The sequence below is a fragment of the Oncorhynchus keta genome, chromosome 19 (genome assembly GCF_023373465.1).
Source record: "Oncorhynchus keta strain PuntledgeMale-10-30-2019 chromosome 19, Oket_V2, whole genome shotgun sequence".
In the NCBI taxonomy this organism is placed as follows: domain Eukaryota; kingdom Metazoa; phylum Chordata; class Actinopteri; order Salmoniformes; family Salmonidae; genus Oncorhynchus; species Oncorhynchus keta.
The window spans coordinates 78,769,386-78,791,369 of record NC_068439.1 but is presented as its reverse complement, the minus strand read 5'-3'; the positions used below and the strand labels follow the sequence as shown (position 1 = coordinate 78,791,369).

General features: G+C 48.6%; 1 protein-coding gene and 2 long non-coding RNA genes across 21 annotated transcripts in view; 1 reads left to right on the top strand and 2 right to left on the bottom strand.

Annotated features, from left to right (window-relative positions):
- LOC127909502 (sushi domain-containing protein 6-like) overlaps positions 1-21,984 on the bottom strand; it is a 61,088-nt gene that overhangs the window by 2,306 nt on the left and 36,798 nt on the right. The window contains exons 3-5 of the mRNA XM_052471371.1: positions 3,825-4,019; positions 2,714-2,908; positions 2,402-2,540 (exon numbers count right to left, since the gene is read on the bottom strand). Coding sequence (XP_052327331.1) covers positions 2,402-2,540; positions 2,714-2,908; positions 3,825-4,019 — 529 coding nt within the window. The remainder of the gene's footprint in view (positions 1-2,401; positions 2,541-2,713; positions 2,909-3,824; positions 4,020-21,984) is intronic.
- Positions 509-1,499, bottom strand: LOC127909503 (uncharacterized). The gene is made up of 3 exons (XR_008071553.1): positions 983-1,499; positions 731-919; positions 509-667 (listed from the first exon to the last, which is right to left on the bottom strand). It is a non-coding gene; the product is annotated as an uncharacterized LOC127909503 (long non-coding RNA).
- LOC127909504 (uncharacterized) lies at positions 1,248-2,394 on the top strand. Of its 19 annotated transcripts, none has more exons than XR_008071566.1 (4): positions 1,292-1,419; positions 1,459-1,808; positions 1,879-1,911; positions 1,951-2,308. It is a non-coding gene; the product is annotated as an uncharacterized LOC127909504 (long non-coding RNA). The 19 variants fall into 19 exon arrangements; XR_008071572.1 differs by having other exon boundaries at positions 1,459-1,557; positions 1,638-1,808; positions 1,879-2,307; XR_008071568.1 differs by having other exon boundaries at positions 1,459-1,670; positions 1,710-1,808; positions 1,879-2,307.

Here is a 21,984-nt window from a genome sequence, read left to right as displayed (position 1 = left end):
AGGGAGAGAGAGAGAGAGAGAGGGAGGGGATAGAAAGAGGGGAGAGGGAAGGGGAGAGAGAGAGGGGAGAGGGGAGGGGAGGGGAGGGGAGAGAATGAAATAGAAAGAAGGGAAGGAGAGCACGAGAGAGAAGAGGGAGAGAGAAAGATTTAGGATATTGCCAACCAATATTTCTGGTGGTGTGGTGCTGTGTGATGTTCCTGTCCTAACAGAGCCCTGTGTAGACTAGAGGTGCTTCTGGATCTCATCACAGCCCCCCCCAGGCCTCACAGCCCCCCAGGCCTCACTGCCCCCAGGCCTCACAGCCCCCAGGCCTCACAGCCCCCCAGGCCCTACAGCCCCCAGGACTGACAGCCCCCAGGCCTCACAGCCCCCCAGAACCAGAACTCACAGCCCCCCAGGCCTCACAGCCCCCAGGCCTCACAGCCCCCCCCAGGCCTCACAGCCCACCCAGGCCTCACAGCCCCCCAGGCCTCACAGCCCCCCAGACCTCACAGCCCCCCCAGGCCTGACAACACAATCAACAGAGCGACATACACACCTGTTAGTTAACTGTTGTACATCACAGAACCAGAGACAGTAAGTCTGGTAGCAACATACACACCTGTTAGTTAACTGTTGTACATCACAGAACCAGAGACAGTAAGTCTGGTAGCAACATACACACCTGTTAGTTAACTGTTGTAAATCACAGAACCAGAGACAGTAAGTCTGGTAGCAACATACACACCTGTTAGTTAACTGTTGTACATCACAGAACCAGAGACAGTAAGTCTGGTAGCAACATACACACCTGTTAGTTAACTGTTGTACATCACAGAACCAGAGACAGTAAGTCTGGTAGCAACATACACACCTGTTAGTTAACTGTTGTACATCACAGAACCAGAGACAGTAAGTCTGGTAGCAACATACACACCTGTTAGTTAACTGTTGTAAATCACAGAACCAGAGACAGTAAGTCTGGTAGCAACATACACACCTGTTAGTTAACTGTTGTACATCACAGAACCAGAGACAGTAAGTCTGGTAGCAACATACACACCTGTTAGTTAACTGTTGTACATCACAGAACCAGAGACAGTAAGTCTGGTAGCAACATACACACCTGTTAGTTAACTGTTGTACATCACAGAACCAGAGACAGTAAGTCTGGTAGCAACATACACACCTGTATACACTGTTTTCATCTGCTGTTAACTTGTAAAACCAGTTACATTTCATCTTCACCAAACCGGATCTGATGGGCCCAACATGGCAGCAAAATACACACAGAGGTAAAGGTGTGTGTGTTCATGTAAATGTATTGAAGGTGTGTGTGTGTGTGTGTGTGTGTTCATGTAAATGTATTGAAGGTGTGTGTGTGTGTTCATGTAAATGTATTGAAGGTGTGTGTGTGTTCATGTAAATGTATTGAAGGTGTGTGTGTGTGTGTGTGTTCATGTAAATGTATTGAAGGTGTGTGTGTGTGTTCATGTAAATGTATTGAAGGTGTGTGTGTGTGTTCATGTAAATGTATTGAAGGTGTGTGTGTGTGTTCATGTAAATGTATTGAAGGTGTGTGTGTGTGTGTGTGTTCATGTAAATGTATTGAAGGTGTGTGTGTGTGTGTGTGTGTTCATGTAAATGTATTGAAGGTGTGTGTGTGTGTTCATGTAAATGTATTGAAGGTGTGTGTGTGTGTGTGTGTTCATGTAAATGTATTGAAGGTGTGTGTGTGTGTTCATGTAAATGTATTGAAGGTGTGTGTGTGTGTTCATGTAAATGTATTGAAGGTGTGTGTGTGTGTTCATGTAAATGTATTGAAGGTGTGTGTGTGTTCATGTAAATGTATTGAAGGTGTGTGTGTGTGTGTGTGTTCATGTAAATGTATTGAAGGTGTGTGTGTGTGTTCATGTAAATGTATTGAAGGTGTGTGTGTGTGTGTGTGTTCATGTAAATGTATTGAAGGTGTGTGTGTGTGTGTGTGTTCATGTAAATGTATTGAATGTGTGTGTGTGTGTTCATGTAAATGTATTGAAGGTGTGTGTGTGTGTGTGTTCATGTAAATGTATTGAAGGTGTGTGTGTGTGTTCATGTAAATGTATTGAAGGTGTGTGTGTGTGTGTGTGTTCATGTAAATGTATTGAAGGTGTGTGTGTGTGTGTGTGTTCATGTAAATGTATTGAAGGTGTGTGTGTGTGTTCATGTAAATGTATTGAAGGTGTGTGTGTGTGTTCATGTAAATGTATTGAAGGTGTGTGTGTGTGTGTTCATGTAAATGTATTGAAGGTGTGTGTGTGTGTGTTCATGTAAATGTATTGAAGGTGTGTGTGTGTGTGTTCATGTAAATGTATTGAAGGTGTGTGTGTGTGTGTGTGTGTGTGTGTTCATGTAAATGTATTGAAGGTGTGTGTGTAACCTGCTGTGGTGGAAGGACTTGAGTTTGGGCTGCAGCAGAACAAACAGCACCACCAGCAGCAACAGGAGGGCCACAGAGGAGGCTGTGGACGCTACGATGGACAGAGTCGGCATCGCCAACGGAGACCGCGGCTCCTTATCTGAGGAGAGAGAGAGACAGAATACTTTTGGATTCTTTTGTCAATTGAGTTTGAAATGTAATAGTCAAAAAAAAATAATGGCCTCCCAGTCAATCCGTGTCCCAGGCAGAAAAGTGGTCTGGTAAAAGGCTTGTTATACAACAGGTGAGACGGGAGGTTACTCTGGGTCTTACCTGGGCTGAGGCGGCAGGTGATCTGCATGGGTACGTCCCACTCCCCATTCTGACAGGTCAGGAACTTGAGGTCCCCCTTCAGAGCGTAGCCCTCGTCACAGAAGTACTCTATCACGGTCTTCTGGGTGAGGCGGTGGCAGGGGGACGGGTGGCACCTGTACCCTCCGTTCTCTGGCTCCGTGGGAGGGGGGCACACTGGGGGGAGAGAGAGGAGGGAGTGGAGAGGGGAGAGAGGAGGGGAGAGAGGAGGGGAGAGGAGCGAGACAGAGAGAGAGGGAGGAGAGAGAGAAGGGAGAGAGGAGAGAGGAGGGAGAGAGGAGGGAGAGAGGAGAGAGAGAAGGGAGAGAGAGGAGAGAGGAGGGGAGAGAGAGGAGGGGAGAGAGAGGAGGGGAGTGTGGAGGGGAGGGGAGGGGAGAAAAGAGGGGAGAGAGAGGTGAGAGGAGAGAGGAGGGAGGGGGAGGGGAGAAAGGAGGGGGGGGGGGGAGAGAGGAGGGGAGAGAGAGGAGGGGAGGAGAGGGGGAGGGGAGAAAGGAGGGGAGAAAGAGGGGAGAGAGAGGAGGGGAGAAAGGAGGGGAGAGAGAGGGGGAGGGGAGAAAGAGGGGAGAGAGGAGGGGAGAAAGGAGGGGAGAGAGAGGAGGGGAGAGAGAGGAGGGGAGGAGAGGCGAGAAAAGTATTCTAATCAATGCAGATTAGAAAAAGCCAATAAGATGCATAAGGAAGGACAAGTACTGGTGTGTGTGTGTGTGTGTGTGTTGCATACAGCTCCCCCGGTTGGTTCGTATGACAGTGTGTTTGTGTGTGTGTGTGTGTGTGTGTGTGTGTGTGTGTGTGTGTGTGTGTGTGTGTGTGTGTGTGTTGCGTACAGCTCCCGGTTGGTTCGTATGACAGTGTGTGTGTGTGTGTTGCGTATAGCTCCCCGGTTGGTTCGTATGACAGTGTGTGTGTGTTGCGTATAGCTCCCCGGTTGGTTCATATGACAGTGTGTGTGTGTGTGTTGCATATAGCTCCCCCGGTTGGTTCGTATGACAGTGTGTGTGTGTGTGTGTGTGTGTGTGTGTGTGTGTGTGTGTGTGTGTGTGTGTGTGTGTGTGTGTATGTGTGTGTTGCGAACCATTAGTGCTGATACAGCGTAGAGGCAGGCGGGTCCATGTCCCAGCGGTGGTACAGGTGATGGAGGCCGGTCCATCGGGGGCGTAGCCCGGCTCACAGCCATAGGACAGCAGGGTACCAGGAGGGAAGGAGCCTCGGTTCGCCTCCGTCTGGTTGACCAGCTCCCCGTGCACCACGGCCACCGGTCGAGGACATCCTGGAGGAGACAGAGAGGAGAGAGAATTTAAATCACTGAGATGGGGAGAGGAGGCCTATCTTTCTCAGTTCAATCTGATCTTAAGGAAGGAGAAGGTGAATGGTCGGGGGGTGGGGGGGGGTAATAATTTGTATGCTGCAAATTGACCACAACTAGGTCCAAAAAGAGATTGCATTTGAAAATGATTAGTGGAAATTCTTGGTGATTTGAGTCTTTTTCTCACTATGGAGGTGACAGAAAGCAGGCTGTGCTGGTCACTGCTCTCTGAGTCTCTTCGTCTGGCAAGGGCACCGTAACCCACGACGACGAAGAGGAGGCCTGGTGGACTAGTACTATCTCTGAGAGGATGGAAGACGGCAGGGTGGCCTAGTGGTTAGAGCGTTGGACTAGTAACCGGAAGGTTGTAAGTTCAAACCCCCGAGCTGACAAGGAACGACAATCTGTCGTTCTGCCCCTCAACAGGCAGTTAACCCACTGTTCCTAGGATGTCATTGAAAATAAGAATTTGTTCTTAACTGACTTGCCTCGTTAAATAAAGGTCTAATTGAATAAAAATAAATAAAAAAAGACCCCCCCCTACCGAGACATCTCACGGAAGGATTATATTTCTGTCTCTCAGTGCAATTCAATGGTGCAACATCCACACTATGGTGCACCTCTGTTGTTAACTAAAATGTCTCAGAGGACTCGTCCTCTTCTGTTCAACATCTTCCTTTCATGTGTTCCCCTAAATAATTGGTGTGTTGTGAAAGAAAGGCCGGATAGAGTAACTGAAGAGGAAGGACCTGTTAAAACACAGTGCTGTCAAAAACGTCATTTTCATATATATATATATATATATATACACACACACACACACACACACACACACACACACACACACACACACTGTATATGTCCACACTATGAGGTTAGATGAATACTGTGAACATGATGATAATCGCCTGAAATTTCAGCCTGTTTTAGTGGGACGGAATTTTGGCCTTTCCATTGTGACATCACCGTGAGGTATTTAGTTTATAGACCAATAAGAAAAGAGAGTTCCAAACCTCTCTACCAATAACAGCTAGTTTTCAGTTTCCCCCTCCCCCACTCAGACCACTCCCAGACAGTCTTAGCAACATTCTTGCTTGAGAAACTGCTCTTTGCTAAGAAGCTATTTTTTTGTTAGGTTGTTTAAAACGATTTGATATTGAGGTAAAAACGGCTGCATTGGACCTTGAACAGAGTTGTCACTTATCCAGTGAGTTTTAATCCCAGTCAGAGCCAGGCGAGGACAGTTTATCCAGTGAGTTTTAATCCCCGTCAGAGCCAGGCGAGGACAGTTTATCCAGTGAGTTTTAATCCCCGTCAGAGCCAGGCGAGGACAGTTTATCCAGTGAGTTTTAATCCCAGTCAGAGCCAGGAGAGTTTTAATCCCAGTCAGAGCCAGGAGAGTTTTAATCCCAGTCAGAGCCAGGAGAGTTTTAATCCCAGTCAGAGTCAGGAGAGGACAGTTTATCCAGCCAGTTTTAATCCCAGTCAGAGTCAGGAGAGTTTTAATCCCAGTCAGAGCCAGGAGAGTTTTAATCCCAGTCAGAGCCAGGCGAGGACAGTTTATCCAGTGAGTTTTAATCCCAGTCAGAGCCAGGAGAGTTTTAATCCCAGTCAGAGCCAGGAGAGGACAGTTTATCCAGAGAGTTTTAATCCCAGTCAGAGTCAGGAGAGTTTTAATCCCAGTCAGAGCCAGGAGAGTTTTAATCCCAGTCAGAGCCAGGAGAGTTTTAATCCCAGTCAGAGCCAGGAGAGTTTTAATCCCAGTCAGAGTCAGGAGAGGACAGTTTATCCAGTGAGTTTTAATCCCAGTCAGAGCCAGGAGAGGACAGTTTATCCAGTGAGTTTTAATCCCAGTCAGAGCCAGGAGAGGACAGTTTATCCAGCCAGTTTTAATCCCAGTCAGAGCCAGGAGAGGACAGTTTATCCAGTGAGTTTTAATCCCAGTCAGAGTCAGGAGAGTTTTAATCCCAGTCAGAGCCAGGAGAGTTTTAATCCCAGTCAGAGCCAGGAGAGGACAGTTTATCCAGTGAGTTTTAATCCCAGTCAGAGCCAGGAGAGGACAGTTTATCCAGTGAGTTTTAATCCCAGTCAGAGCCAGGAGAGGACAGTTTATCCAGTGAGTTTTAATCCCAGTCAGAGCCAGGAGAGGACAGTTTATCCAGTGAGTTTTAATCCCAGTCAGAGCCAGGAGAGGACAGTTTATCCAGTGAGTTTTAATCCCAGTCAGAGCCAGGAGAGGACAGTTTATCCAGTGAGTTTTAATCCCAGTCAGAGTCAGGAGAGGACAGTTTATCCAGTGAGTTTTAATGCCAGTCAGAGTCAGGAGAGGACAGCAGCACTAAGCCACGCGATGAAGACAGGATGAGCCGTCGAGCCCAGGAGTTCACTGACATCTGATCACATACTCCATCTGTCCTGGTGCTGTACCATGCCGTGTGTTTGTGTGTCAGTGTGAGATGAGCGTGTGTGTGTGTGTCAGTGTGAGATGGGCGTGTGTGTGTGTGTCAGTGTGAGATGGGCGTGTGTGTGTGTCAGTGTGAGATGAGCGTGTGTGTGTGTGTCAGTGTGAGATGGGCGTGTGTGTGTGTGTGTGTCAGTGTGAGATGGGCATGTGTGTGTGTGTCAGTCTGAGATGGGCGTGTGTGTGTGTGTCAGTGTGAGATGAGCGTGTGTGTGTGTGTCAGTGTGTGTCAGTGTGAGATGGGCGTGTGTGTGTGTGTGTCAGTGTGAGATGGGCGTGTGTGTGTGTGTGTCAGTGTGAGATGGGCGTGTGTGTGTGTGTGTGTGTCAGTGTGAGATGGGCGTGTGTGTGTGTGTCAGTGTGAGATGGGCGTGTGTGTGTGTGTCAGTGTGAGATGGGCGTGTGTGTGTGTGTCAGTGTGAGATGGGCGTGTGTGTGTGTGTGTGTCAGTGTGAGATGGGCGTGTGTGTGTGTGTGTCAGTGTGAGATGGGCGTGTGTGTGTGTGTGTGTGTGAGATGGGTGTGTGTGTGTGTGTCAGTGTGAGATGGGCGTGTGTGTGTGTCAGTGTGAGATGGGCGTGTGTGTGTGTGTCAGTGTGAGATGGGCGTGTGTGCGTGTTCCCATCACAGTATGAGGAAGACAGCATTACTTCTCTGAATGTGTGCCGCCAGTACACACTCACTCCTTTTAAACACACACACACACACACACACACACACACACACATACACATACACATACACATACACTCCCTGCAGCTAAAATCTGATGAGAAGCAAGAACAGATCAACCCAAATCCTGCAGGTCTTAACTGATAGTCTACCACCTGCACAAATGAAAATCATGCCAACAGTAAATTAGCATCACAGACAGACTGTGTGTATTTTCAGCAGCTTGGACTTGTCTCTGAGTGACTTGCAGGTTTCTGTGGTAGGATGGCATGTAGACAGTACAACAGGGAGAGATGGGACAGTTTGTCAAGTACGGCCGTAGGGCATCTCGTCTGAAGTCAATAGACATGATCGGACTATCTTCAGTTCTAGAGAGAGAGAGAGAGAGAGAGAGAGAGAGAGAGAGAGAGAGAGAGAGAGAGAGAGAGAGAGAGAGAGAGAGAGAGAGAAAGACAGATAGAGAACGAGAGAGACAGAGAGAGAGAGAGAGAGAGAGAGAGAGAGAGAGAGAGAGAGAGAGAGAGAGACAGAGAGAGAGAGAGAGAGAGAGAGAGAGAGAGAGCGAGAGAGCGAGAGAGAGAGAGAGAGAGAGACAGAGAGAGAGAGAGAGAGAGAGAGAGAGAGACAGAGAGAGAGAGAGAGAGAGAGAGAGAGAGAGAGAGAGAGAGAGAGAGAGAGAGAGAGAGAGAGAGAGAGAGAGAGAGAGAGAGAGAGAGACAGAGAGAGAGAGAGAGAGAGAGAGAGAGAGAGAGAGAGAGAGAGAGAGAGAGAGAGAGAGAGAGAGAGAGAGAGAGAGAGAGAGAGAGAGAGGAAAAGAGACTACTGTTCCCATTCTGTCTGAGTTCCTCTGTTTGTTTACGTTTCCACAGCCTTTTCTGCTCTGGCTGTGTGCTGGTTTGTTTGTCTGTGTTAATTGATGGCCTAGTCTCGGTAGGCCGAGTCTCGGCCTAGTCTCGGTAGGCCTAGTCTCGGGCCTAGCCTCGGCCTAGTCTCGGCCTAGTCTCGGCCTAGTCTCGGTAGGCCCAGTCTCGGGCCTAGTCTCGGCCTAGCCTCGGCCTAGTCTCGGCCTAGTCTCGGCCTAGCTTTTGGGACTCTGTGTCTTAAGTATAAGCTGAGTGGCACTGATCTGAAGGTCTCTGATGTTGGTCTGTGATGGTGTTTTCCTGAGCTCGGTACGAGCTGCAGAGATCAATTACTTATTTGTTGAAGAGGCCTACTTTAATGTTATATTTTTTATAATTAGGATCCCCAATTTACCGACATACAATGCCTACGGAAAGTATTCAGACCCCTTGACTTTTTCAACATTTTGTTAAGTTACAGCCTTATTCTGAAATGGATTAAATAGTGGAGTGCTGCAGAGATGGTTGTCCTTCTGGAAGGTTCTCCCATCTTCACAGAGGAACTCTGGAGCTCTGTCAGAGTGACCACCTCTCTGACCTAGGCCCTTGTCAGTTTGGCCGGGCTGATAGCTCTAGGAAGAGTATTGCTGGTTCCAAAACTTTTTCCATTTAAGAATGATAAAGGCCTTAAAAGCTGCAGAATTGTCTTTTCTTTGTACCCTTCCCCAGATCTGTGCCTCTACAATCCTGTCTAAGAGCTCTATGGACGATTCCTTTGACCTCATGGCTTGGTTTGTAAATCGAGATTTTTGATTTATTGAATCCATTTTAGAATAAGGCTGTAACGTAACAAACATGTGGGAAAAGTTGAGGGGTCTGAATACTTTCTGAATGCACTGTGTGTATATATAGTGTATATATATATATATATATATAATTTTTTTATTTCACCTTTATTTAACCAGGTAGACTAGTTGAGAACCAGTTCTCATTTGCAACTGCGACCTGGACAAAATAAAGCATAGCAATTCGACACATACATCAACACAGAGTTACACATGGAGTAGTAGAAAAGCAAGTCTATATACAAGGTGAGTAAATGAGGTGAGATAAGGGAGGTAAAGGCCATGGTGGTGAAGTAAATACAATAGAGCAAGTAAAACATGAATGGTAGATTTGCAGTGGAAGAATGTGCAAAGTAGAGATACTGGGGTGCAAAGGAGCAAGATAAATACTGTATGGGGATGAGGTAGGTAGATAGATGGGCTGTTTACTGATGGGCTATGTACAGGTGCAGTGATCTGTGAGCTGCTCTGACAGTTGGTGCTTAAAGCTAGTGAGGGAGATATGAGTCTCCAACTTCAGAGATTTTTGCAGTTCGTTCCAGTCATTGGCAGCAGAGAACTGGAAGGAAACACGACCAAAGGAGGAATTGGCTTTGGGGGATGACCAGTGAGATATACCTGCTGGAGAGCGTGCTACGAGTGGGTGCTGCTATGGTGACCAGTGAGATATACCTGCTGGAGAGCGTGCTACGAGTGGGTGCTGCTATGGTGACCAGTGAGATATACCTGCTGGAGCACGTGCTACGAGTGGGTGCTGCTATGGTGACCAGTGAGATATACTTGCTGGAGCGCGTGCTACGAGTGGGTGCTGCTATGGTGACCAGTGAGATATACCTGCTGGAGCACGTGCTACGAGTGGGTGCTGCTATGGTGACCAGTGAGATATACCTGCTGGAGCACGTGCTACGAGTGGGTGCTGCTATGGTGACCAGTGAGATATACCTGCTGGAGCACATGCTACGAGTGGGTGCTGCTATGGTGACCAGTAAGCTGAGATAAGGCGGGGCTTTACCTAGCAGAGACTTGTAGATAACCTGTAGCCAGTGGGTTTGGCGACGAGTATGAAGCGAGGGCCAGCCAACGAGAGCGTACAGGTCGCAATGGTTGGTAGTGTATGGGGCTTTGGTGACAAAACGGATGGCAATGTGATAGACTGCATCCAGTTTGTTGAGTAGAGTGTTGGAGGCTATTTTATAGATGACATCACCGTTTTATGAGGGTATGTTTGGCAGCATGAGTGAAGGATGCTTTGTTGCGATATAGGAAGCCAATTTTAGATTTAATTTAGGATTGGAGATGCTTATTGTGAGTCTGGAAGGAGAGTTTACAGTCTAACCAGACACCTAGGTATTTGTAGTTGTCCACGTATTCTAAGTCAGAGCAGTCCAGAGTAGTGATGCTGGACGGGCGAGCAGGTGCGGGCAGGGATCGGTTGAATAGCATGCATTTAGTTTCCCCTGCGCTTAAGAGCAGTTGGAGGCCACGGAAGGAGAGTTGTAAATGGCATTGAAGCTCATCTGGAGGTTAGTTAACACAGTGTCCAAAGAGGGGCCAGAAGTATACAGAATGGTGTCGTCTGCGTAGAGGTGTACCAGAGAATCACCAGCAGCAAGAGCAACATCATTGATGTATACAGAGAAGAGTTGACCCGAGGATTGAACCCTGTGGTACCCCCATAGAGACTGCCAGAGGTCCGGACAACAGGCCCTCCGATTTGACACACTGAACTCTATCAGAGAAGTAGTTGGTAAACCAGGCGAGGCAATCATTTGAGAAACCAAGGCTGTCGAGGCTGCCAATAAGAATGCGGTGATTGACAGAGTTGAAAGCCTTGGCCAGGACGATGAATACGGCTGCACAGTACTGTCTCTTATCGATGGCAGTTATGATATCATTAAGGACCTTGAGATGGCAGAGGTGCACCCATGACCAGCTCTGAAACCAGATTGCATAGCGGAGAATGGTACGGTGCGATTCGAAATGGTCGGTGATCTAATAGTTAACTTGGCTTTCGAAGACCTTAGAAAGGCAGGGCAGGATGGATATAGGTCTGTAGCAGTTTGGGTCCAGAGTGTCACCCCCTTTGAAGAGGGGGATGACCGCGGCATCTTTCCAATCTTTGGGAATAATACTATAAATAATAATAATAATATAAATAATAACAACTAAAAATACACAAATTTACAATGCATAACAATAAATTAAGAATAATAACATGTGGTTGTATGTAGGGCGGCAGGTGGCCTAGTGGTTAGAGCAGGTGGCCTAGTGGTTAGAGCAGGTGGCCTAGTGGTTAGAGCAGGTAGCCTAGTGGTTAGAGCAGGTAGCCTAGTGGTTAGAGCAGGTAGTCTAGTGGTTAGAGCAGGTAGCCTAGTGGTTAGAGCAGGTGGCCTAGTGGTTAGAGCAGGTGGCCTAGTGGTTAGAGCAGGTAGCCTAGTGGTTAGAGCAGGTAGTCTAGTGGTTAGAGCAGGTAGCCTAGTGGTTAGAGCAGGTGGCCTAGTGGTTAGAGCAGGTGGCCTAGTGGTTAGAGCAGGTGGCCTAGTGGTTAGAGCAGGTAGCCTAGTGGTTAGAGCAGGTAGCCTAGTGGTTAGAGCAGGTAGCCTAGTGGTTAGTGCAGGTAGCCTAGTGGTTAGAGCAGGTGGCCTAGTGGTTAGAGCAGGTAGCCTAGTGGTTAGAGCAGGTAGCCTAGTGGTTAGAGGCAGGTAGCCTAGTTGTTAGAGCAGGTAGCCTAGTGGTTAGAGCAGGTAGCCTAGTTGTTAGAGCAGGTAGCCTAGTGGTTAGAGCAGGTAGCCTAGTGGTTAGAGTCAGGTAGCCTAGTGGTTAGAGCAGGTAGCCTAGTGGTTAGAGCAGGTAGCCTAGTGGTTAGAGCAGGTAGCCTAGTGGTTAGAGCAGGTAGCCTAGTGGTTAGAGGCAGGTAGCCTAGTGGTTAGAGCAGGTAGCCTAGTGGTTAGAGCAGGTAGCCTAGTGGTTAGAGCAGGTAGTCTCTTGGTTAGAGCAGGTAGCCTAGTGGTTAGAGCAGGTAGTCTGTTGGTTAGAGCAGGTAGCCTAGTGGTTAGAGCAGGTAGTCTCGTGGTTATAGCAGGTAGCCTAGTGGTTAGAGCAGGTAGCCTAGTGGTTAGAGCAGGTAGCCTAGCGGTTAGAGCAGGTAGCCTAGCGGTTAGAGCAGGTAGCCTAGTGGTTAGAGCAGGTAGCCTAGTGGTTAGAGCATTGGGTCAGTAACTGAAAGGTTGTTAGATCGAATCCCCGAGCTGACAAGATAAAAAATCTGTCATTCTACCCCTGAACAAGGCAGTTAACCCACTGTTCCCCGGTAGGCCATCATTATAAATAAGAATTTGTTCTTAAACTGACTTGGCTTGTTAAATAAACTTGTTTTTATTTGTAAAGGGTGTGCGTATCAATCTGTTACAGATACATGTCCGTACAACAAGTAGGTCACACGAGGGAAAGGTGTTATTCCTCTTTCTGAAACCCGGTTTGTTGTTCCACTCCCTGGAGATGGAAAGGACTTCCGTATAATCATGGCTCTGTATAACATGACCTCTGCTTTAGAGTTACGATGTGCTGGAACTCAACACATAGCTTCATATTAACGTGTCAGTAAACTGACGTTTAGCCAACGGGCCTGACTGTGAATAACAAGTCCAGTCTAAATGATGACTACAGTAATTAAATGACTAAAACAAAACAACAACCTTAGAGGAGTCATGAACAAGCATGGCACGACGAAGAGTATTGGACGAGGTAGAAAACGTCTCAACACCTACTCTACTGTCTTCTGTGCTTTAAAAGGTGTTGAAAGCAGTAGCAGTTTGCAGGCCTTTATGTGCTATGACATCACGAGTTGGAAACATACTACTGCGTTATCACCAGACCACCGGCTGGAGAGAATTCATTATGCTTAGTGTCTCTACTGCAAGGAAATTCAAGTCTCTTTCTCCCAAGAATATAGTCTAATCATTCTGCAAGTCGACAGACAGACAGAGACAGACAGACAGACAGATGGCAGAGACAAACACACAGGAATGAACAGCAGCCTTAAGGAACAGCTCTCTCCCCTCTTCCTCTCTCCCAACCGCCTGGGCTAGCTAAACCTCCTTATAAGGTAGTTTACAAGAGAGTTAGGCCTCTACCCCAGTATAATACGTCATAGATAATACATCAGGGAAATCACAACAATCTGCTTCAAGTGGATGAATGTTAGTCTCCCTGCTTAACTGTCCAAAGTTGTGTCTGTACTTCTCTTTTAAGAATAACTTGGTTCATTTGAAGAGTCTAATCCCCTGGTGCCTGATAGGACTTGAACATAAAAGAGAACTGCACTGTTAAAATGGGCAAAAACCACAACAAAAAAATTCCCACAGGGCTGTGGGGTGAGACAGGGATGCAGCTTAAGCCCAACCCCCTTCAACATACACATCAATGAACTGGCGAGGGCACAGGAACAGTCTGCAGCACCCGGCCTCACCCTACTAGAATCTGAAGTCAAAATGTCTACTGTTTGCTGATGATCTGGTGCTTCTGTCCGCAACCAGGAGGACCTACAGCTTCACCTAGATCTTCTGCACAGATTCTGTCAGACCTGGGACCTGACAGTAAATCTCACTAAGACAAAAATAATGGCGTTCCAAAAAAGGTTCAGTTGCCAGGACCACAAATTCCATCTAGACACCATTGCCCTCGAGCACAACAACAAACTATACATACCTCAGCCTAAACAGCAGCACCACAGGTAACTTCCACAAAGCTGTAAACGATCTGAGAGACAAGGCAAGAAGGGTCTTCTATGCCATCAAAAGGAATATAAAATTCAACATACCAATTAGGATCTGGCTAAAAATACTTGAATCAGTTTTAGAACCCATTGTCCTTTATGGTTGTGAGGTCTGGGGTCCGCTCACCAACTAAGCATTCACAAAATGGGACAAACACCAAATTCAGACGGCAAAAAATATCCTCTGTGTACAACGTAGAACACCTAATGCAGAGCAGAATTAGGCCGATAAAGATCAAAATCCAGAAAAAAATTGGTTAAAATTCCACAACCACCTACTAAAAGGAAGATATTCACAAACCTTCCATAACAAAGCCATCACCTACAGAGAAATTAACATGGAAAAGAGCCTCCGAAGCAAGCTGGTCCTGGGACTTTGTTCACAAACAGACCCCACAGAGCAGCAGGACAGCAACACAATTAGACCCAAACCAAATCATAAGAAAACTAAAAGAGAATGATTTCCAATGTGTCAAGTAATTAACAAAAAAACAGAGCAAACTAGAATGCTATTTGGCCCTAAACAGAGAGTACACAGTGGCAGAATACCTGACCACTGTGACTGACCCAAACTTAAGGAAGCTTTGGACTTTGTACAGACTCAGTGAGCGTAGCCTTGCTATGGAAAGAGGCCGCCGTAGGCAGACATGGCTCTCAAGAGAAGACAGGCTATGTGCTCACTGCCAACAAGATGAGGTGGAAACTGAGCTGCACTTCCTAACCTCCTGCCAAATGTATGACCATATTAGAGACACATATTTCCCTCAGATTACAAAGACCCAAAGAATTCAAAAACAAACCCGATTTTGATAAACTCCCATATTTACTGGGTGAAATACCACAGTGTGTCACAGCAGCAAGATTTATGACCTGTTGCCACCAGAAAAGGGCAACCAGTGAAGAACAAACACAATTAAAACTATATTTCTGTTGATTTATATTCCCTTTAACTATTTGCACATCGTTAAAACACTGTATATAGACATAATATGACATTTGTCATGTCTCAATTCCTTTGGAACTTTTGTGAGTGTTAATGTTTACTGTTCATTTCACTTCTGTTTATTATCCCTTTCAGTTGTTTGGGCGATGTTAACATATATTTCCCAAGCCAATAAAGCCCTTAAATTGAGTTGAGAGAGAGACGGGGTAGGGGAGAAAGACAGTGAGCGAGAGAGAGAAAGCAAGAGAAAGAGAGAGCGAAGGGAGGTTCTTAGTTGGCCGGGGTAAATTGAAATACTAATTATCCTTCATTACAAACCGCAGGAGGCCAAAACCAATCCCATTATTGTAGTGATGGCTTAAATCTGCAACTGTTGAGAGGCTACAACAGGACAACAGACACCCAGAGAGAGAAGAAGAGGGGGGTGAGAGAGAAAGAGAGGGAGAGATAGAGAGGGGGGTGAGAGAGAAAGAGAGGGAGAGATAGAGAGGGGGGTGAGAGAGAAAGAGAGGGAGAGATAGAGAGGGGGTGAGAAGAGAGAAATAGAGGAGAGATAGAGAGGGGGTGAGAGAGAAAGAGAGGAGAGATAGAGAGGGGGTGAGAGAGAAAGAGAGGGAGAGATAGAGATGGGGGTGAGAAGAGAGAAATATAGGGAGAGATAGAGAGGGGGTGAGAAGAGAGAAAGAGAAGGAGAGAGAGAGGGGGTGAGAAGAGAGAAAGAGAGGAGAGAGAGAGGGGGTGAGAAGAGAGAAAGAGAGGGAGAGAGAGAGGGGGTGAGAAGAGAGAAAGAGAGGGAGAGATAGAGAGGGGGGTGAGAAGAGAGAAAGAGAGGGAGAGATAGAGAGGGGTTGAGAGAGAAAGAGAGGGAGAGATAGAGAGGGGGTAAGAAGAGAAGAGAGAAAGAGAGGGAGAGATAGAGAGGGGTGAGAGAGAAAGAGAGGGAGAGATAGAGAGGGGGTGAGAGAGAAAGAGAGGGAGAGAGAGAGAGGGGGTGAGAGAGAAAGAGAGGGAGAGATAGAGAGGGGGTGAGAAGAGAGAAAGAGAGGGAGAGATAGAGAGGGGGTGAGAGAGAAAGAGAGGGAGAGATAGAGAGGGGGTGAGAAGAGAGAAAGAAGAGAGAGGGAGGTGAGAGGGGGTGAGAAAGAGAGGGAGAGAGGGGGTGAGAGAGAAAGAGAGGGAGAGATAGAGAGGGGGTGAGAGAGAAAGAGAGGGAGAGATAGAGAGGGGGTGAGAAGAGAGAAAGAGAGGGAGAGATAGAGAGGGGGTGAGAGAGAAAGAGAGGGAGAGATAGAGAGGGGGTGAGAGAGAAAGAGAGGGAGAGATAGAGAGGGGGTGAGAGAGAAAGAGAGGGAGAGATAGAGAGGGGGGTGAGAAGAGAGAAAGAGGGAGAGATAGAGAGGGGGTGAGAGAGAAAGAGAGGGAGAGAGAGAGAGGGGGTGAGAGAGAAAGAGAGGGAGAGATAGAGAGGGGGTGAGAGAGAAAGAGAGGGAGAGATAGAGAGGGGGTGAGAGAGAAAGAGAGGGAGAGATAGAGAGGGGGGGGAGAGAGAAAGAGAGGGAGAGAGAGAGAGGGGGGGGTGAGAGAAAGAGAGGGAGAGATAGAGAGGGGGTGAGAGAGAAAGAGAGGGAGAGATAGAGAGGGGGTGAGAAGAGAGAAAGAGAGGGAGAGATAGAGAGGGGGTGAGAGAGAAAGAGAGGGAGAGATAGAGAGGGGGTGAGAAGAGAGAAAGAGAGGGAGAGATAGAGAGGGGGTGAGAGAGAAAGAGAGGGAGAGATAGAGAGGGGGTGAGAGAGAAAGAGAGGGAGAGATAGAGAGGGGGTGAGAGAGAAAGAGAGGGAGAGATAGAGAGGGGGTGAGAAGAGAGAAAGAGAGGGAGAGATAGAGAGGGGTGAGAGAGAAAGAGAGGGAGAGATAGAGAGGGAGGTGAGAGAGAAAGAGAGGGAGAGATAGAGAGGGGGTGAGAGAGAAAGAGAGGGAGAGATAGAGAGGGGGTGAGAGAGAAAGAGAGGGAGAGATAGAGAGGGTGAGAGAGAAAGAGAGGGAGAGATAGAGAGGGGGTGAGAGAGAAAGAGAGGGAGAGATAGAGAGGGGTGAGAGAGATGGGGGTTGGTTCCTTTGTTAGTCTTTAGACCAGAGAGGAGAGATAGAGAGGGGGGTGAGAAGAGAGAAAGAGAGGGAGAGATAGAGAGGGGGTGAGAGAGAAAGAGAGGGAGAGATAGAGAGGGGGGTGAGAGAGAAAGAGAGGGAGAGATAGAGAGGGGGTGAGAGAGAAAGAGAGGGAGAGATAGAGGGATTAGGCTGAATACTGGGAGGGGGAAGATTACCTAACCAGGGAGCGGGGTTCATGTGTTTTTGTTCCTTTGTTAGTCTTTTGTTATTGTTGTTATGCTGGAGAGGGTGGATGAATGGTGTTTTGTTGTGTTAACGTCTCTCTCTCTTTCTCCCTCACTCTCTAATCCAGGGATTTGAGTCAAGCTGTCATTATTAGAGTGCAAAGCTCATAGCGTGTGCTGGAGTGAACTAGAGGCTGAGGGGGTTGAATCCTAAAATATTATAGGACAGGGGACAACAGAGGACAGAGAGACTAGACCATGGAGAAGTTTAAAACACATAGGAGACAGAGACAGAGACTGTAGATCAGAGAGGCTGAGGGGGTTGGCTCTATTGACAGAGACTGTAGATCAGAGAGGCTGAGGGGGTTGGCTCTATTGACAGAGTCTGTAGATCAGAGAGGCTGAGGGGGTTGGCTCTATTGACAGAGACTGTAGATCAGAGAGGCTGAGGGGGTTGGCTCTATTGACAGAGCCTGTAGATCAGAGAGGCTGAGGGGGTTGGCTCTATTGACAGAGACTGTAGATCAGAGAGGCTGAGGGGGTTGGCTCTATTGACAGAGCCTGTAGACCAGAGAGGCTGAGGGGGTTGGCTCTATTGACAGAGACTGTAGATCAGAGAGGCTGAGGGGGTTGGCTCTATTGACAGAGACTAGATCAGAGAGGCTGAGGGGGTTGGCTCTATTGACAGAGACTGTAGATCAGAGAGGCTGAGGGGGTTGGCTCTATTGACAGAGACTAGATCAGAGAGGCTGAGGGGGTTGGCTCTATTGACAGAGACTAGATCAGAGAGGCTGAGGGGGTTGGCTCTATTGACAGAGACTGTAGATCAGAGAGGCTGAGGGGGTTGGCTCTATTGACAGAGACTGTAGATCAGAGAGGCTGAGGGGGTTGGCTCTATTGACAGAGACTGTAGATCAGAGAGGCTGAGGGGGTTGGCTCTATTGACAGAGACTAGATCAGAGAGGCTGAGGGGGTTGGCTCTATTGACAGAGACTGTAGATCAGAGAGGCTGAGGGGGTTGGCTCTATTGACAGAGACTAGATCAGAGAGGCTGACTGGGGTTGGCTCTATTGACAGAGACTGTAGATCAGAGAGGCTGAGGGGTTGGCTCTGTTGCCAGAGACTGTAGATCAGAGAGGCTGAGGGGTTGGCTCTATTGACAGAGACTGTAGATCAGAGAGGCTGAGGGGGTTGGCTCTATTGACAGAGACTGTAGATCAGAGAGGCTGAGTGCTCCTGGGGTTGGCTCTATTGATAGAGACTGTAGATCAGAGAGAGGCTGAGGGGTTGGCTCTGTTGACAGAGACTGTAGATCAGAGAGGCTGCCAGGGGGTTGGCAGAGACTCTATTGACAGAGACTAGATCAGAGAGGCTGAGGGGTTGGCTCTATTGACAGAGTCTGTAGATCAGACTGAGGCTGCCAGAGGGGTTGGCTCTAGTGCTCCTGTTGCCAGAGACTGTAGATCAGAGAGGCTGAGGGGTTGGCTCTATTGACAGAGACTGTAGTTCAGAGAGGCTGAGGGGTTGGCTCTATTGACAGAGACTAGATCAGACTGAGGCTGAGGGTTGGCTCCTATTGACAGAGACTAGATCAGAGAGGCTGAGGGGGTTGGCTCTATTGACAGAGTCTGTAGATCTGTTGAGAGGCTGAGGGGTTGGCTCTATTGACAGAGACTCCTGTTGCCAGAGAGGCTGTAGGGGGGTTGGCTCCTATTGCCAGAGACTGTAGATCAGAGATAGAGGCTGCCAGGGGTTGGCTCTATTGCCAGAGACTGTAGATCAGAGATAGAGGCTCCTGTTGCCAGAGATACTGTAGTGCTCCTGTTGCCACAGAGACTGTGCCAGATCAGAGAGGCTGCCAGGATACTGTTGGCTCTGTTGCCAGAGACTGTAGATCAGAGAGGCTCCTGTTGCCAGAGATACTGTAGGGGGGGTGTAGGGCTCCTGGCTCTGTAGTGCTCCTTGCCAGAGCCTGTAGACCAGAGAGGCTGTTGTCAGGGGTTGGCTCTGTTGACAGAGACTGTAGATCAGATACTGAGGCTCAGGGGTTGGCTCTATTGACAGAGACTAGTGCTCCTGTTCAGAGACTGAGGCTAGAGGGGGCTGGCTCTGTTGACAGAGACTAGCTCCTGTTGCCAGAGAGGCTGAGATACTGGGGTTGGCTCTAGTGCTCCTGTTGCCAGAGACTGTAGATCAGAGAGGCTGTAGGAGCTCCTGGGGATACTTGGCTCTATTGCCAGAGACTGCTAGTTCAGAGAGAGGCTCCTGTTGCCAGAGATACTGGGGTTGGCTCTATTGCCAGAGACTGTAGATCAGAGAGACTGTAGTTCAGAGAGGCTGCCAGGGGTTGGCTCCTGTTGCCAGAGACTAGATCAGAGAGGCTGAGGGCTCCTGTTGCCAGAGACTACAAACCAGGTGGAAGGTCCCTGTTAAACACCACTGGAGAGATACTGAGAGCTCCTGTAGACAGAAACCAAAGCTCCTGTTAAATATGGTGTTTATCTGCAGGCTCCTGTTGCAGAAGGTTCAGACTGAGAGACTAGAAGACCATGAAAATACTGTAGTGCTCCTGTTGCCAGAGATACTGAGATACTGTGTGCTCCTGTTGCCAGAGATACTGTAGTGCTCCTGTTGCCAGAGATAGTGTAGTGCTCCTGTTGCCAGAGATACTGTAGTGCTCCTGTTGCCAGAGATACTGTAGTGCTCCTGTTGCCAGAGATACTGTAGTGCTCCTGTTGCCAGAGATACTGTAGTGCTCCTGTTGCCAGAGATACTGTAGTGCTCCTGTTGCCAGAGATACTGTAGGGCTCCTGTTGCCAGAGATACTGTAGTGCTCCTGTTGCCAGAGATACTGTAGGGCTCCTGTTGCCAGAGATACTGTAGGGCTCCTGTTGCCAGAGATACTGTAGTGCTCCTGTTGCCAGAGATACTGTAGTGCTCCTGTTGCCAGAGATACTGTAGGGCTCCTGTTGCCAGAGATACTGTAGTGCTCCTGTTGCCAGAGATACTGTAGGGCTCCTGTTGCCAGAGATACTGTAGTGCTCCTGTTGCCAGAGATACTGTAGGGCTCCTGTTGCCAGAGATACTGTAGTGCTCCTGTTGCCAGAGATACTGTAGTGCTCCTGTTGCCAGAGATAGTGTAGTGCTCCTGTTGCCAGAGATACTGTAGTGCTCCTGTTGTCAGAGATACTGTAGTGCTCCTGTTGCCAGAGATACTGTAGTGCTCCTGTTGCCAGAGATACTGTAGTGCTCCTGTTGCCAGAGATACTGTAGTGCTCCTGTTGCCAGAGATACTGTAGTGCTCCTGTTGCCAGAGATACTGTAGTGCTCCTGTTGCCAGAGATAGTGTAGTGCTCCTGTTGCCAGAGATACTGTAGTGCTCCTGTTGCCAGAGATACTGTAGTGCTCCTGTTGCCAGAGATACTGTAGTGCTCCTGTTGTCAGAGATACTGTAGTGCTCCTGTTGCCAGAGATACTGTAGTGCTCCTGTTGCCAGAGATACTGTAGTGCTCCTGTTGCCAGAGATACTGTAGTGCTCCTGTTGCCAGAGATAGTGTAGTGCTCCTGTTGCTCCTGTTGCCAGAGATACTGTAGTGCTCCTGTTGCCAGAGATACTGTAGTGCTCCTGTTGCCAGAGATAGTGTAGTGCTCCTGTTGTCAGAGATACTGTAGTGCAGGGGATAGCAGAGGGTTTGGAGACCAGACCATGTAAGTGTAAAACCCCCTTAATTACTTTGTTGTTGTTGTTTAAGCACGGACTATGTTATTTACTGTGTGCTACATGTTGGTCATGCAGCACACGGACGGATTGCTAGGCTACAGTCTGCCGTGAGAGAGCTGAGGAGAAGAGACGTGACTGTTTGAACTATAGCTAATAACTAGCTGAAATTCCTTCCATAGTTGACCAATTAGTCTACTGAAAATATGAACTGCTAGCCAAGTTGACCCCGATGTTATTTACTGTAGTGCTACCTGTTGTCAGAGATAGTGTAGTCACGGCGATCAGGGTGCCCTGTGGCTAGATACGTGTCCAAAGATAGGACCCTGTCGTCATACTCACGTTGCGATCAGGGTCCTGTGGCTAGCAGTCCAAGGGACCCCGATCGTCGTACTCACGAGACCAGACCATCAGGGTTCTGTGTCTAGCAGTCCAAAGGGACCCCATGATCGTCATACTCACGGCGATCAGGGTCCTGTGGCTAGCAGTCCAAAGGGACCCCGATCGTCGTACTCACAGCGATCAGGGTCCTGTGGCTAGCAGTCAAGGGACCCCGATCGTCGTACTCACGGCGATCAGGGTCCTGTGGCTAGCAGTCCAAAGGGACGTGCCGTACTCACAGCGATCAGGGTCTGTGGCTAGCAGTCCAAAGGACCCCGATCGTCGTGGACAGCAGTCCTCACGATCAGGGTCCTGTGGCTAGCAGTCCAAAGGGACCCCGATCGTCGTACTCACAGCGATCAGGGTCCTGTGGCTAGCAGTCAAAGGGACCCCGATCGTCGTACTCACGGCGATCAGGGTCCTGTGGCTAGCAGTCCAAAGGGACCCCGATCGTCATACTCACGGCGATCAGGGTCCTGTGGCTAGCAGTCCAAAGGGACCCCGATCGTCGTACTCACGGCGATCAGGGTCCTGTGGCTAGCAGTCCAAAGGGACCCCGATCGTCGTACTCACGGCGATCAGGGTCCTGTGGCTAGCAGTCCAAAGGGACCCCGATCGTCGTACTCACAGCGATCAGGGTTCTGTGGCTAGCAGTCCAAAGGGACCCCGATCGTCGTACTCACGGCGATCAGGGTCCTGTGGCTAGCAGTCCAAAGGGACCCCGATCGTCGTACTCACAGCGATCAGGGTCCTGTGGCTAGCAGTCCAAAGGGACCCCGATCGTCGTACTCACAGCGATCAGGGTCCTGTGGCTAGCAGTCCAAAGGGACCCTGATCGTCGTACTCACAGCGATCAGGGTTCTGTGGCTAGCAGTCCAAAGGGACCCCGATCGTCATACTCACAGCGATCAGGGTTCTGTGGCTAGCAGTCCAAAGGGACCCCGATCGTCGTACTCACAG